At 38.1% G+C, this 15,060-nt stretch overlaps 1 protein-coding gene across 1 annotated transcript in view; it reads left to right on the top strand.

Annotated features, from left to right (window-relative positions):
• Positions 1-1,702: 1,702 nt before the first annotated feature.
• LOC117542123 (collagen alpha-1(XI) chain-like) overlaps positions 1,703-15,060 on the top strand; it is a 79,290-nt gene continuing 65,932 nt past the window's right edge. The window contains exons 1-4 of the mRNA XM_034209600.1: positions 1,703-2,093; positions 7,770-7,934; positions 10,251-10,464; positions 11,749-11,911. Coding sequence (XP_034065491.1) covers positions 1,979-2,093; positions 7,770-7,934; positions 10,251-10,464; positions 11,749-11,911 — 657 coding nt within the window. The 5' untranslated portion in view covers positions 1,703-1,978. The remainder of the gene's footprint in view (positions 2,094-7,769; positions 7,935-10,250; positions 10,465-11,748; positions 11,912-15,060) is intronic.

Consider the following 15,060-nt stretch of genomic DNA (forward strand, 5'->3'; position numbering starts at 1 on the left):
GAGTAGAGACTTATTATAGAATAATTATACAATGTCATGTTGGCACACATTGGGAGTGAATGCATCAGTTATAATCACAAGGTTCCCAACTACAAAGAGGGCAGCTGCAAAGTCAAGTCTTCCTGAAAATTGTAGACTATCGCAGGAGACAATAATCTATAAGGAGCCGCTGGACGCTTGTCACTACATTTTGACGGCTATCCAAGTCCTGTTCGAAAGGACATCTGAAGACTTTAGTTTGGTTGTTCAGATGTGCTCTGCCAACACAGAAGGGCTTGTCAAATTACACCAAACATTTTGGGCCAGAGTCCCAGCGAGCGACATGAACACGACCTTCTCTGCCAAAGAAAACCAAATGTAAAAAAAGCCTTCTGCTGATCAAGAACAAGGTCAATGATCAGGTCCTAAATAATTAAAATGGTTCAGACAGTCCAACATTTGAAAATCTGCCCAATTTTATCCAACCTAACTTTTTGAACAGTGACACTGTTCTGCGTATATCTCCTACAAACCATTTAGGCGATTGGTTCTGTAGGCTTTGTTTGTATTTATCATACGTTTTATCCACGCGATGTTGAAGTTATTTGTCTTCCTTTGTCCAGTTGAGCTACACAGTGGCCAACAGTAGAAAACTGTGGTTTTACAAAGTTGCAACCAGATGTGTTTGAATATACAAATGCTCTGCACATTTCCGTGGCTAAATAAATGTTTTAAAAAAACAACTAATCAAAGTCAAACTTTTCCTGCAGGTCACCCTTGAAAAAGAGATCTTTTGATCTCAAGGGGCTTTCACCTGGTTAAATAAAGGCTACAAACAAACAAACAAGCACATCAGCGCCTGAGCTTTATATTCAAAGGAAGTCCAGACATCTAGCCAAATCAGCCTTTTTTAATTACTTAATCCCTATTTGTCATTGTCCAATCTATTCATATTTATTAAGCAACACCTGCTCAGTGCTCTACTTAATGTGTTCCTAAATATCTCCTAATGTTGTTCTAATGTCTGCCTCATGATAAAACATGTAAACACATTTTCCGAAATGTGGTACGTGTTTGTGTCACTGGCTGCCATCGCACTTTTAAACCTGTCTCTCATCTGTTCACAAGAGAAAACAAATCAAGGGGAGGACTGTATATAGCTACCACCTGTGCTTCCATTCTTTGTTCCAGCCATCTTTAACCATTAATTATTGTCAGACCTCAGGAGGCTTGCTGTCCAAAAAAAAGTCTAAGAGCTCCTCGAGGGAACTCCTAGTATCTGGAACACATTTAATTCTGGCTATTTGGACTTTTATTTTAGCCATCGGCACGTGTAGATGCTATTCTTCAGATTCTTTCGGGAAACTTTTAGAATAATAGCTCCACCCCACCACTTAATTTGCTTTTAGTGTGTGGCATTTAGTTTAATACCTCTCCTGCTGTATCTGCTATATGCCTTTTATTCTTATTATAAGCTTATTGTTTTAACAGAAAGTTGAAGCTGGTAAATTGCTTTGTTGTCATATTATTTAGTTTGAAATCTTAGTAAAAGTTTGTAAAAGAGATCTTGCAGGATTTGGGAGACCTCACTGTGTCCTGTAATTAGTTTGCAGTGGGATGTGCAGATGCTCCGCTTGATGCTGTTGCTCAGGGGGCGGATCCCTAGACAACTTTCCTGACTGGTGATTTGATGAACGGAGGATTTTCCAGTGTCAGTATCTCGCTGTCGGTTCAGGTTCAGCGTTGCGGCTTTTGTCCAGCCTCCTGACGGTGCGCAGCTCAGGGAACCGAGTGCCTTGCGCTTTTTTCATGAAAGCCATTCACCATCAGTCTGAGATCTGGGCTTAAGTGGGAGTGGATCTGAAGGGCCCGGTCTGGCTGTGATTTTTTTACTTTCACACATGGCGCTCTAGTATAAGCACACTACACTTGTGGATTGTGGAAGGGACCGAGTTTTGTTAAAAGTCGCCCTTTTTCTGTACGGCCGCGGGCGCTAATCATGGAGATGCATATGTGTACCACCAGGTGGAAAACGAAAAAATGGCTATGGGATTCAACGCTAATCGCTGCGGTCACGTTAACTTTCCTTCTGCAAGCTGCCGGTGTCAGAGCAGGTAAGAAGCTGCATGTTACCCCACGTCACGGTCACTGTGCCAACACCAGGGCATCCCGGACTTTAAGAGCCTCCTATAGGCTGGCGGACAGCCCATAGGTGACAGTGGGTTAAGCAGCGACCAACCATCAACTTTAATTAAGTAGCGTACACTGCCAATCGATGGCCTGTAAAGTCACCATTACTCTGTTTATACACCTTTCAGATGCTCAGTAGACCTGCCTGCCCACTGTATCATACAACACTGATCACACTTTCTTATTTGTGTTTTTTTTTATTCAAAGCAATTTACCTCATGATGCCTGCATTTACTTGTTTTTTTAAAGTATATTTCTGAGTGACACCAAACTGAGCCTATATTATATGACTGCACCTGCATCATATTATCCAGTAACTTTTAAAGGGGTCACCACAGTTGTGTCTGTAAGCTTGTTGATGACTTTGAAGTTACCACCTCAAAAACGTACCTTAAACCTTTACTATATGTGCTACATACAGTAGTTGCAATATTGTGATTGTTTGCAATTTAAGGTTTATTCTTGGCACAAACAGAAGAGATGCTGCTCCTTCCCTCTGAGTGTTGAAGTAGCAAAGTCTGCCATCCAGGTGTGGTCAGTGGGGAGAGGCTCATAGTTTTTTTCATCTTGACACACATAGTCTTGTGGTCTGTGTAAAAAGTGTGCAAGATGGGTCTTATGACCAATTATTTTTCAATTATGCTGACTAATTATTGAAGATAATGTGATCACAGAAATTATTATTACAAATTATTGGAACCCCTTGAGGTTTGACACATGACTTTTACACATAGGTCCACATTTAGTGCATTAAGCTATCTACAACATATCAGCAAAGTAAGAGCTTAACAATTAAATAAAATTAACAAAAGGCTTAAAATTGACATACGTTTTTATGTTATTTTGCTGTCAATAGAGTTTGCTGTGGCACAGTGTAACTTTATAGATGTAGGTTTTGTGATAAATATTCAAAAAGTTTACAAGACACTGGGCTCGAGACTGTGGAATTCTGGGAGTGAAATTCATATTCTCTCCTTGAGGATCACCATCTTTCCACATTATCTGGGCTCCCACTAAGTCCAAAAAGGGGCGTCGGTGGAAAAAAGAAAAAAAACTGGAGTATTTTCTTTGCTTTAAAAACACAAATGTTGGTCACATTAACTTCTTCTTTTATGTTTTTTCCTTGTTTGTGACGTCTGAGAGACATCCATACTGTACTGTGACTTTAACTGAAATACACTGTTGTGTGACTTTTTGGATGCATGTGGCTTTTTAATATTTGTGGTTTTGACATCAGATGACGCAACCTTTCAAAAATAATGCCTTCCTTTATCATAGCAATGACACTGACATGAATTAAGTCATCTTTAAAATACCTATGATACATAAAGAAATCATTCGGCATAGGGCAAATTGGATAGAGCGCCCCAAAAATGAAAATATAAAAAATAAAGCAAATACCACATTGGCATGCATTGCCCATTGCCCATCTTCCTTCACTCTGACTGATACTTAGACTAACCATAATTGCATGACTTGCTAGCAAACATTTACAGACTTTCCAATGTACTTTAATTGCTGCCTTTTTCTGCCAACTTTCAGTAGTAGCCAGTGTCACAAAAAAACCCGAAAAGACATCCCATGATGTCTGCGCACGACCGCAGAGACATTAAGTCAGAATGTCACATATTGAAAAGTTAATCACAAGTCTGCACTTTAACATCAAACTGTATGGCTCTGTTGAGTTATGAGATTCAGGGGCCTTGACATTTTGACTATATAGCTGAAAATGGTATTTAAATGTCTTAAAGTCTGCTGGTGCAATTGCTTTAATGATTTTAATAGTTCCCTCCTGTCACTACATGCTTTACTGCCTTGGAGGAAATCACACTTCTTTGTCATGTTAGTAGCTTGTTAACATGGCAGATAGTATATCACAAGTCCCCGACAGCAGGCAGGAAGATGTGTCATTAAAAATCAGAGACTGAAGATTACATTTCAGACTGTGGCTCGTCTGAAGCTGCTTTGGTACCTTGAGCACGAGACAACTCTCTCTTGTGGTTTTTCATCCTTATCATTAGAATATCGGTTATTCCTTTTTAAGTGTGGAAGAAGAAGGCGAATCTTTCTTTTTAAGGATGCGTTGAGGGTATATAATGCTGGCTCCTACGAGACACAAAAGAGTTTAAGAACCATGCTTATTCATTTGGGTTCTTTAATGGTTTTGGGATATTGCCGGTTTTTCAGGGCTTCTGTGAAAAGATGGTTGTGGAAGAGTGGGGCTGAAGAGTTAGGGGTGCGGGTGTGGGGGGGTTCCTGGCCAATTCAGCACATCTGGAATATATGAGGCCTTGAGGTATGCAGTAATGCAGAGAGGCATTCTGGAACTCACAAAGAGACCTTTAGTCCAAGATTTCTTTCTCTTTTTCTTCAAGAACCAGTAGCTCTGTACTTGGGACAATATTCAGAAGAGCCACAGACTATTTTCATTTTTATGAGGCATCCGGTGTGAGGTTTTATACTTGGCGTTTGGTACCCCACATTTGTACTCTATTCTGTCTGTGTTGAAATCCAAAGTCAGTGCTGCTTGCTTGATGCTTATAATCTTCACACTCTTCAGCATAAATTACTCCAGTCCCCATTACTTTTAAGAGAAGATCTGCATAACTTCAAATATGATAAAACTCGAGACACATCTCTGAGCATATGCTGGAATCAGGCGAGTTTGATTCATCACTCAAGCTGTTATTGTTCTGGTCACAGGAGAAGTAGCTACAGGGATGGGGCCTTCTCCGTTTAGTCTCATGTATGTTTTAGTTGGGGGGGGGGGGTATAGGGAGTGGTGCCAGTAACATAATGGGTTCAGCATGTGGACTTAAAGCTCTACCCATCAGACCCCCTCCTGGTCACTGAAAGTGAAAAGGAACTGCATAATCAGCACTTCCTGGCTTCACGTGCCACATGACTTACAAAAATAGAAAACGTAAACAGGCGTATATTATTATAATTACATGCCTTTGACTTTCAATTTAGATTGATGTTGAAATGTATTGTGGCTGGCACTGAAGGAGAAGGATGGAAAAGCACTAACAGCTTAGGGTCTACATTTTACGTGAACAAATGGTTCTTCAATTGATGGGGAGAAAAGGGCTATAACACTATTCCTTGACATTATGATCCTTTCTCTCCACCAGTGTATGCTTTTTTGGTCTCTTGAGTCTTGACCAAACTTTATTATGGAGTATTGATGAGATTTCCTGCATTGGGAATTTCAAGAACGTTTTCTTTCTGATCCCTTTAAATGATTTTCCCACAATGCTTTTAAGCCAGTATCAAACACATGAATCTCAGATTTTTTCAAGGAAGGGAGACTTAACATTGAGCCTGTTATCTGCCGTTCTTTAAAGGCCTTATCTTCCCACTGAGAATGTAAGCTGACCATTCAGACGTTGTTTCTAATTGCTGGGGATTTTGAAGAGGACACATCCTGCTTCTTGACTCACTGAAAAGACACATTAGTAACATGCTGGTTTTTACTGCTGTGGTTTCTGCAGTTCCACACATATCATTTAATACTTGGGTTACACTGAGTTTGGTTTGGAGTGGAAATTTAACTTTCCTGTAATTCAACTGTAATGTTGGTTATTCTATTATCTACTTTGGACCTCTACATTAGTTTGCTGCCAGTTTAATCAAAATTGTAATCGGAACAATACATTCTTCAGTATTGATGTGTAATCTAGTCTTTGTTTAAATGTCAGTATATATTAACCATACAACAGCACAGAGATGGTATTGCATGTGGTTAGTCTCATTAAATTACAAGGCAGCAAATGTTCCAAGAGCTATGGTCAGAAAGGGTTTGATCTTGTTTTTTGTAGACAATGCCAGCATATTATTATTATTATAACACCAACTTTAATCAAGTGACCCCTCACCAACATTGATATGAAGTTGTAAATCATCACATTCATTCACGACTGCTAAATTTAAAGCGAGACTGTTACCTTTCTAGGAAAGCATAACACATTTAAAAGTTGAATATATAAGCTATTAAACACACCCTTGCTCATTTCACTTTTGCTGCTACAGTCTTACCTGGTCTCTTCTGAACAAGGCCTACTAATGGCTACTGTAAGCTAATTTTAGCAAACATTAAAGAGATACTTGTCTGTCACAGTCTAGTTTTTTTAGCTGTTAAATGTCCCCCTGAGTATTAATATTGGTCAGATCATCAACAAAAAAAAAACATTTAAGTGATGTCTTTCAACACCACTTTCAGAATATGGAAAACAACTCCTAAATAAAAAACTACTTTTTGTTGGTTGTTAATAAACATATTACTTCCAATATGTGCATGGAGACCCATGGCAATGTTGCAATATTGTTTGTTTATGTGTATTTTATAATGAATGCATAACTTTAATTAACTATGCCAAATACAGACAGGTAGTAACTTAATGCAGGATCATCACTAAATTGAGGAATATAAAAACAAGAATATATTTTTTTTATACCATTAATTAAAAACTCGTCTTACTGCATTCCTTTAGGCAAATGCCGCCCTAGGCAGATGTGTTAAATCATAAATATAGTTTAGCTGTACGTCAACACCCCTGTTTACACTTATAAGGTTTTGTTAATTCCCAATTATCACATTGTAACTGTGCCATGGGGATTGGGAGAGATAGGAGTTTAAGAGATCAACAAAACATTACAGAGTGAGAGTGTTAGACAATTACTGAAGATAGAGTGAATAAGAAATGGTGTTTATTACTGCAAAGAACAGCAGTCAGACACTGAGCACCAGGTCCATTGATAGAAAAGAGTTTAGTAGTTTTAAGAAGCTTGTAAAGCTGCCCCCCTCTGCGTTCTCCTTATTCAGAAAGACCCAGTGATCAGCAGCCATGAGTTTTATCATCCCATAGATGCTGTAACTTTTGGCTGTGGGGGTAATATTGGAGCTGAGCTGGGGGCCGCTTATGTTTGCTGAATGGTTACCAACATTTTTACTGGTCCTCCGACAAGGTAGCTCATAAATGAACAATTGGTCTTACTGGCAGATTTGGCCAAGAAGCAGGGGGGGTAATTGGTGTAAATGTTGACTTATCATCAAAATGCCAGGACCCATTAGGTTTTCTGTTAACTGCTGAAATATGCTTACAGTGCACTGTAAAATGACATGCAGCTTTTACGACATGTACACTCATATGCCTTATAGTATATGTGTATTAAATTAATGAGTTCAAGTTATATTGTTGTTGCAAAACGCAGCTACGGTTCCTTTAGTAGTCATATTATTGTTCTTTCCTTTGCACATATGATGCAATGTGTCTGTTTCCAGCAGACTGAGAATTTACTTATAAAATGTTCAAGCCTATTTAAGATTAGGAAAATCACTTTCCAATTTATGCAGATGCACATTAATGCAGCATTAACAATCTTCTCTTTGTGTTTTTCACAAAAACCTATCTATTATTACATACAAACCTTTTCAGGTAGGACCAAAGTCAAGTGACTCACTCAAATAGGGAAACCTAAGCTAGCCCTTTGAACAGATACATTCCCAAAATAGCTTATTTCTCTTCCAATGTTATGAAATGCTTGCTGTCCAAGTATCTGTGGGTAATGTTAACATATTGTATTATTTCTCTCCTCAGCTGAACCAGTAGATGTCCTGAAGGCTCTAGACTTCCAGAGCTCTCCTGAAGGAGTACGGAAAACACCAGGCTTCTGCACGGCCCGGAGAGGATCCAAACCAGACGTTGCTTACAGAGTGGGAAAACAGGCTCAGATCAGTGCTCCAACCAAACAGCTCTTCCCAGGTAACCTCCTACGGATCACAGGCCTTTACTCTGAAGCTGAACTAGGCAGCTTTGCCCAATCTGTTCATCTGATACAGAGCATGTCAACCAATTTCTTTGATAGTTGGGTATACTTTTGCATAAAACCTTACAAAAGCAACGTTTGCACTGCAACACTTGCACAATATCATTGTAAAAAGAACAATGCAACTTTACTAAGTCTGCAGCCATGATAGTTCCTTTCCAATGCTTTACTTTTGCACAGCAGTGCTCTAAGCTAAATGCTAATGTCTGCATGCTAATATGCTCAAGATGAAGATGCTAATGTTAAGCAGGTATAATGTTTACCATGTTCACCATCTTATTTTAGCATGCTATCCTTTGCCTATTAGCACTGGACAAAACTAAATACAGTACAACTGATGGGAATATTATGAATTATAGAAATGTCGAATTGTTGAAATGTTCCTGTCTCGAAGTGGAAGTGCTGGACAGAATAACGGATAATGACAGATTTTGCCATCCCTGAAGCTAGAAATGTTATGCCCACACAAACAAATGGATTAAAATTAAACAAATGCTTATGTCTACTGTCATGAACCACTTAATGACAAAATAGAAACATCTTAAAGATATTACAATTTCACATTAAATTGCAACAAATCAGGGAGTGACTGACTGTAATGAAACCCATAACGACGAACACCTGTTTTCCAAACTGCACTACAGATTTTCAGAAATTATTATCTAGAAGATGTTGAATACCCATAGGGATGATAATCACTCAGCATATGGTGTATGTTATGTAAACATATGATTCAAGTAGACACCAGATTTTTGTTGTTTGATATTTTGGGATAACCCACAATTTATTACATCAAATCAATGAGAGGAATATTTCTTTTGATGTCTTGTGGACTGATCCTGTCCATAAACTATCTGTCCTCAAGTTTGATTGCTGGCAGACTGCAGTATGCTTTGTTTGGATAATGTAGTGCAATCTAGCAGGGATTTCATGCCAAGGGACTCAAAGTCTGCTGCCCGGCTATTTTGTGTGAAATAAAGCCATATTTATTTTATTTGGAAGGAGTCCAATCGGAGAAACACAAAAGCTATTCAACTGTGTAACCATTTGGTGTGCTACTTTCGTACACTCATTGCTTCTCATTAGCTAATCTGAAAATGTTATAATGAACTGCAGGGGACAACACCTCTGTCATTACTAATGACTTTACAAAACGAATGAGCCGGTGACAGATACATTTGTCGATTTCCAAACTTGCCAGATCTTACCAGAGGCCTGTTTTTTTATTACTGGGTCAAGGTATAGGAGGAGTCCCAAACTGCTCACTTACTCATAGCAAAAAAGTATATAGAATATTATTTTATTAGTGTATTGCTGTTGAGAAAAAATGGTTTCCAGTGTATGCAGTATGTGTTTTCAGTGTGGCTTAGTGTCATAGATTAAAAACCAAACAGTGTGAGGTATTATAACTTTATTTCTGTGATTTTTGGCAAAAACTGCCCGCACACCAACACTTTCAGTAACAGAATTTCGAAAACTATAATTAAGCTTGAGAGGTGCAGCGTTGGAGGTGTGAAAATGTCCTCAGTCAGAATAATTGGACTTTTATTTGATCGGGATTAGTTATTTTGTCATTGAACCCAGCTATTATGGATTCAAAAATATGACATTTGTTTGAGTGTTTACTGCCCTTGTAAAATTATTGTGGCTACATCACCAACCTTAAGTCCTTTCAGGGGATGCCAGGGACTCGTTTAGCTTCCTTAATAAACACTGCTCCAGGTCCAGTTGTCTAGACATTTGGGTTTAATGTGAACACTAATAAACTTGCCATTATTCAATTCAGTCATACAATACAATTGCCCTTGTACCGACATCAGAGAAGGATAGATTAGTAAATGAGTGTAAATAAGGTGAAAAGGAGACTGTATTATGTTCCTTAAAGCTTAATCTTCACGGTACACTGTAATAGAGTGTAAATGTCTTCTTATTGTATCTCAACAAGAATGTGCCTTTTGCACAAACTATTTCTTAGAGCTAGTAAAGTAGGTAGGGAGTCAGTAAACCTTCTCTGCAACATCCTCTGAAATTAAGTAAACAGTCCTGAGCTAACTTCCAAGAGCTATTTATTTAGATTTTATTAAGAATGCTGTGGTTATACTGGGATGTTTCCATATGTGTATTTGTATGAATCTGAAGCAGAGCAATGCTGTAAAACCCTCTGACAAAAATGTGCAGTTACCCAGATTTTGTAACAAAATATATTTTACTTACAAACCAAACTAAATGCCTGCTGATTGTTTAACCTTCAGGAGGAGTTTTCCCAGAAGATTTCTCCATCCTGTTTACCATCAAGCCCAAGGCTGGCCTCCAGTCCTTCTTGCTGTCGGTGTACAACCAGCAAGGCATCCAGCAGCTGGGCGTGGAGGTGGGCCGTGCGCCCGTTTTCCTGTACGAGGACCAGAATGGCAAGCCTGCCCCAGAAGAGTACCCCCTGTTCCGCTCCATCAACCTGGCTGACGGGAAGTAAGTGACTGGTTGCTCTTTTAAGAGGGCTTGAACATGTCAGATGTGGGTTGTAGATGTTTACGTCCCCTGGATCTTTGCTTGCATTTTCAGGGTAAATGTAAATCTCAATACCTCTGTGAAGATTGTTTGATTGGCTCAAGCAACAGCACCTTTAGATGCCCAACTTGAGCACTTTATACACATTTAAAGAAATAATTTAATGCTAAACAAAACCAATATGCTCCACAGATGTTCTCAATCACTCAGAGCATCATTAACTCTCCTAGCTTAACAGCTCTGAAGATTTATTATCATCTTATGTTTGTTCTGTCATTAAAGCCATATGGAACAAGTCAGACAGTAATGGCAAATAAATTGCTCACAGTCTTTTGTTTTCCAGGTTAGTTGCAGCGGTTGTATACTGATATGCAGTAATGGGCAGGATCCTCATTAATTGCATGGCTGCCCAATGACTCTAAAACAAATCATTTTTAGAAGTTGCGATCAATCATTTTCACAAATGCTCAGACATGATCCCATGCAAGGCTGTTTGTCTGCTATAGATTTTATAAATAATAAAACATCAGAATAATAACTGCTATATACAGTATGTAGCCTTCAGTAGAGTACATTTCCAAAGCTGTCTTGTGAACCAACACATTAAAAAACAATGACATCTGAGATGTTGGTAGGCTATGACTTTTACATTCCTTGGGTTTGCTCACAGTTTTCCTTATTCTCTTCGACATGAGACATACATCAAATGTATTTATTTTCCTACATACTTAAGAGTGTGGAACCAAAGGACATTTTAAAGATGATTCCTACATTTAGCAAATTACACTTACTTGCTTATCTCTGCAAAAAAACAACAGGCTACCAGCAACCATGAGTTCACTATTGAAGCAGTTGGTAGATATATGTTTCCTTATATAGTCATTAAAATAGTACTGGAGGTTACTAAAGGTTATTTTCTGTAACTGCTTTTTTGATTAACAACTGTTTCATTGTTAAACAAGACAAACAAATCTGAATTCTTTAACTTTAGAGGCGCAATATTTTTAGCTGCTTCCAGTCGCAACATTAGGCTAAGCTAATCAGCTGCAGGATGTAGTTGTGTATATTGTGTACAGATATAACAGTGGCAATGATCTTATCTTTGTGAACTCTCATTAAGAACAATTTATCAAAATGTCACTTTTCTTCCAAACATAGACTGTGGCAGTTTTCTTGAAAGGACAGGAAGTGCCAGAGCGTTGTGTTTATATTTCTAACCCCCCACTTTGCTCCCCTGCTGCACAGATGGCATCGTGTAGCCATCAGCGTGGAGAAGAAGAGTGTCACCATCATTGTGGACTGTAAGAAGAAGGTGACCAGGCCCCTCGCCAGAAGCGACCAGGCCGTTATCAACACAGAAGGCATTACTGTCTTTGGAACCAGAATCCTGGATGAGGAAGTCTTTGAAGTAAGGCAGCCATTTTGAATCCCTATCCACCTTGATTAAGCTAGCTGTGTTGTGATTGGGGTGTTAATTGGTTCAAAGGAGTGGTTTAACATTATTTGATGTGTTTTTATTAGCTTTTGGTCAAGAGTTACTTAAGAAGAAGGATGACACTTTCATTTTTGTGCTGTAATTATTAAGTTGGAGCCAAAGACTAGAAGTTACAGAACAAGACATTTACACAACGTATCACTTTAAAATGTACGTTTCTGTTCAGATTGTCTATGTCACGTCATATTTCAAATGTGTTGGTAGGGATATTTTTTAAATTATTACAAAGCGCTAAACCAGTGCAGTCTTCATGCTAACCCAAGCTAGGCAACTTTTAGCTCCAGCTAAATAACTAATGCCCAGATATGAGTGCACATTATAGTTATTATAATCTTCAATAGTTAATGTGACTACAATAAGACTTGTTTTCTGGGAAAGATACAACTAAATTCACCTCTGATCCTGATATCTGATATCAAGATGTCTCATCATCTCCACAGAAGAGTTTTTCCCTAATGTAATGCAGATTTTAACAGTAAACTGAAGTGATTATGTTTTCAGGGAAACCCTACTATGCCAGTGATTTCTCCATTCTGGCCAAGCATGAATGAATGGATGTAATAGAAAGCATATTCTGAATCCGACACTCAATGAATCTCATTTACCATTGAGCAAATAGATTATTTTATTGTCCTCTTCAGTCCAAGCACTTTAAAACCAGACATTGTATTTGTCTTTCATTTACATGTGCATAAAGTGAATGGTACATTTCATTGGCCAGAACAACAATATTGGCATTTATACTCTGCAAGTATGGGCAGAATCTGTGGAAAATGTTGTTCGAAGTGCTTTTTCTTGCTCTCAACATTGGTTTGGATTTGTTTGAATATAGATTTATTAAAAGGAAAACTGAGGTCTAATAGACTTGTGTTAAATATTGGACATTGTGTTATTGGAGATTCCGGAATTTTGCCACCATATTTAGAGATGATTTTATATTATAACCTCAATAACTGTGAATCAATGTACAATAACCGAGGTGGCAACTATGAAATGGAGGTCCTAGCTGCCAGTTTAGCATAGGTAGCTATGAGCTGAGTGGATACTGTTAGCTCAATGCTATTTCCGAAAACAATAGCCTCTCTTTGATGTGTGCATGTGGAATGCTTGCTAAGTAGAACAGCCTGCACAATGTTTGCCTCCAGGTTAGAGATGAAGTTCCACCGGGAGCCTCATGAAAATGTCAACCCACCCTTCTTCAGTGATAGGTTTTTGGCAAGAAGATCACATTGCAAGAAATAGAAGTTAAACATATAGACACAATTTACAAAGTACAAAAGGCACAACTATAGTGAATTCATTTTATAACATTACCAACAGTAAATAACATAAGTGTGAAAGCCACAGTGATTGTGGTTGGAAATGTAATTAAAGTAATTGAGAGGATTAAATTAGCTAAACACTTAGCTTTTTTCTATTTTAAATGCTGATTTAGGGTCAGCCATTTGGCTCTTGTGAGTGGTCTTTGTTAGAACATATATTACACTAATGGTTCTTGAATTGCAGAGTAATTTGTTTTGTTCACCTTTTTTAAAACCTGGGGGAATAAAAAACAGTTTTCCTTTGTTCCAAGGTTTTTTTGCATGATCCAAGGTGGTTTATATTAGTGTATCACACAAAGGCATTGTTGAAACGAAATGAATTCAGCAATCACAGACTGTAATTATTTCCACTTCAGGTTTAATAACCCTTGATTTGTTTTAAACTGGCTTCTTAAAGACACACTTGATTGCTAATGGAAAATAAATCATACTGGCCATAAAGGTATTTTCTATTCATTTCATTAGATACAAAAAGGTACAGTATGTAAGGTAGATGTAAGCCATGTGTTTGGGTCCGACCTGTTGCCTATCGGGTTATACTTTGGCATTCATTCTTCAGCTGTTATATTCTACAATCAGTAAACCTTGGAGGCTATGGAAACTTGGATCATGGTGGCTGCAATATCTACTGTAGATAAATACAATGGAAACATTTTAAACATCCCCGCAATCAGCTGACTGAGTCCAGTTCTTCCAAGGTCTTGTATGTAATGTATTTATGTTTAACATGTGCTATTGATCTTCTTATATATCTGTCAGTAAAAGGAACAATGAACCTATTGCCCGTAATTTCAAAGATATTTTTAAAAAAAATTGTATCACTAATATAGTCCCAGGATAGGTCCCAATTATGTAGTTAATCCCAGACCTTCCTATGACATATTTTAAACTAACCATTATATTTTCTGTGGTTATAGTGATGCCCAGAGGATAAATCCTATATGATGATCCTCTGATGTGTTATTATACATACCACTTTAGCGTAAGGCAAAGATGGAAGTCGATATCTTACATAATACCCTTCCCTAACCCTGACCATCCCAAACCCATTCATGTAATATATCAATTAATATTTATAAGCATTAGTATTTCATGACCTATACCTACATTTACCTTAGAAAATTGATCCAACAAAAGGCAAACATTTTCTACAGTTTTTCTTTGTCCAATCCTTTTTATAATTCATGATTTAGAGAATGTATTGATAAAATAGATCAAGAATTGTGGCTGTTCAGTATGCCAAGCTTCCCATCTTTGGAGCCATTCTGCACTTTAATTACTGAGGTTTGCTTTGAGCTTTCTCACTTAAACTGCTGTGAGCTGTGAGCACATGGCTACCTTACTGCAGTAGATTGCATAAGCAGGTGTCAAAGTTGGAAGCACAGGGGAGAGCAAAGGCTGGGGGAAAATATGATCAGTGTGCGAGTGTGCTTAGAATTGGCTCCGATTGCACAGCTGTTTAAAAGATACGCTCCCTCCAAATGCCCTTTTCCCCTTTCTTCTGCTTTTTTTCTTTTAAATAAAAGCCACACGATATTTCAATCATTCCTCATTTTTATGCAAATCCATTCCTCAGACTTTAAGGGATAGGGTGGGATTGTAGTTTTTGCCCGTATGACAGAGTGTGTGCTTTCTGTGTGTTATTTCAGATGTGCATATAAAGGAGTCTGTGTCTGTGAGGAGGCGAAGATAGTTTGTTTATGTGTCTGTCATTACTGCGTAGTAGATTGTTCCAAAAAA

The sequence above is a fragment of the Gymnodraco acuticeps genome, unplaced genomic scaffold (genome assembly GCF_902827175.1).
Source record: "Gymnodraco acuticeps unplaced genomic scaffold, fGymAcu1.1, whole genome shotgun sequence".
In the NCBI taxonomy this organism is placed as follows: Eukaryota; Metazoa; Chordata; class Actinopteri; order Perciformes; family Bathydraconidae; genus Gymnodraco; species Gymnodraco acuticeps.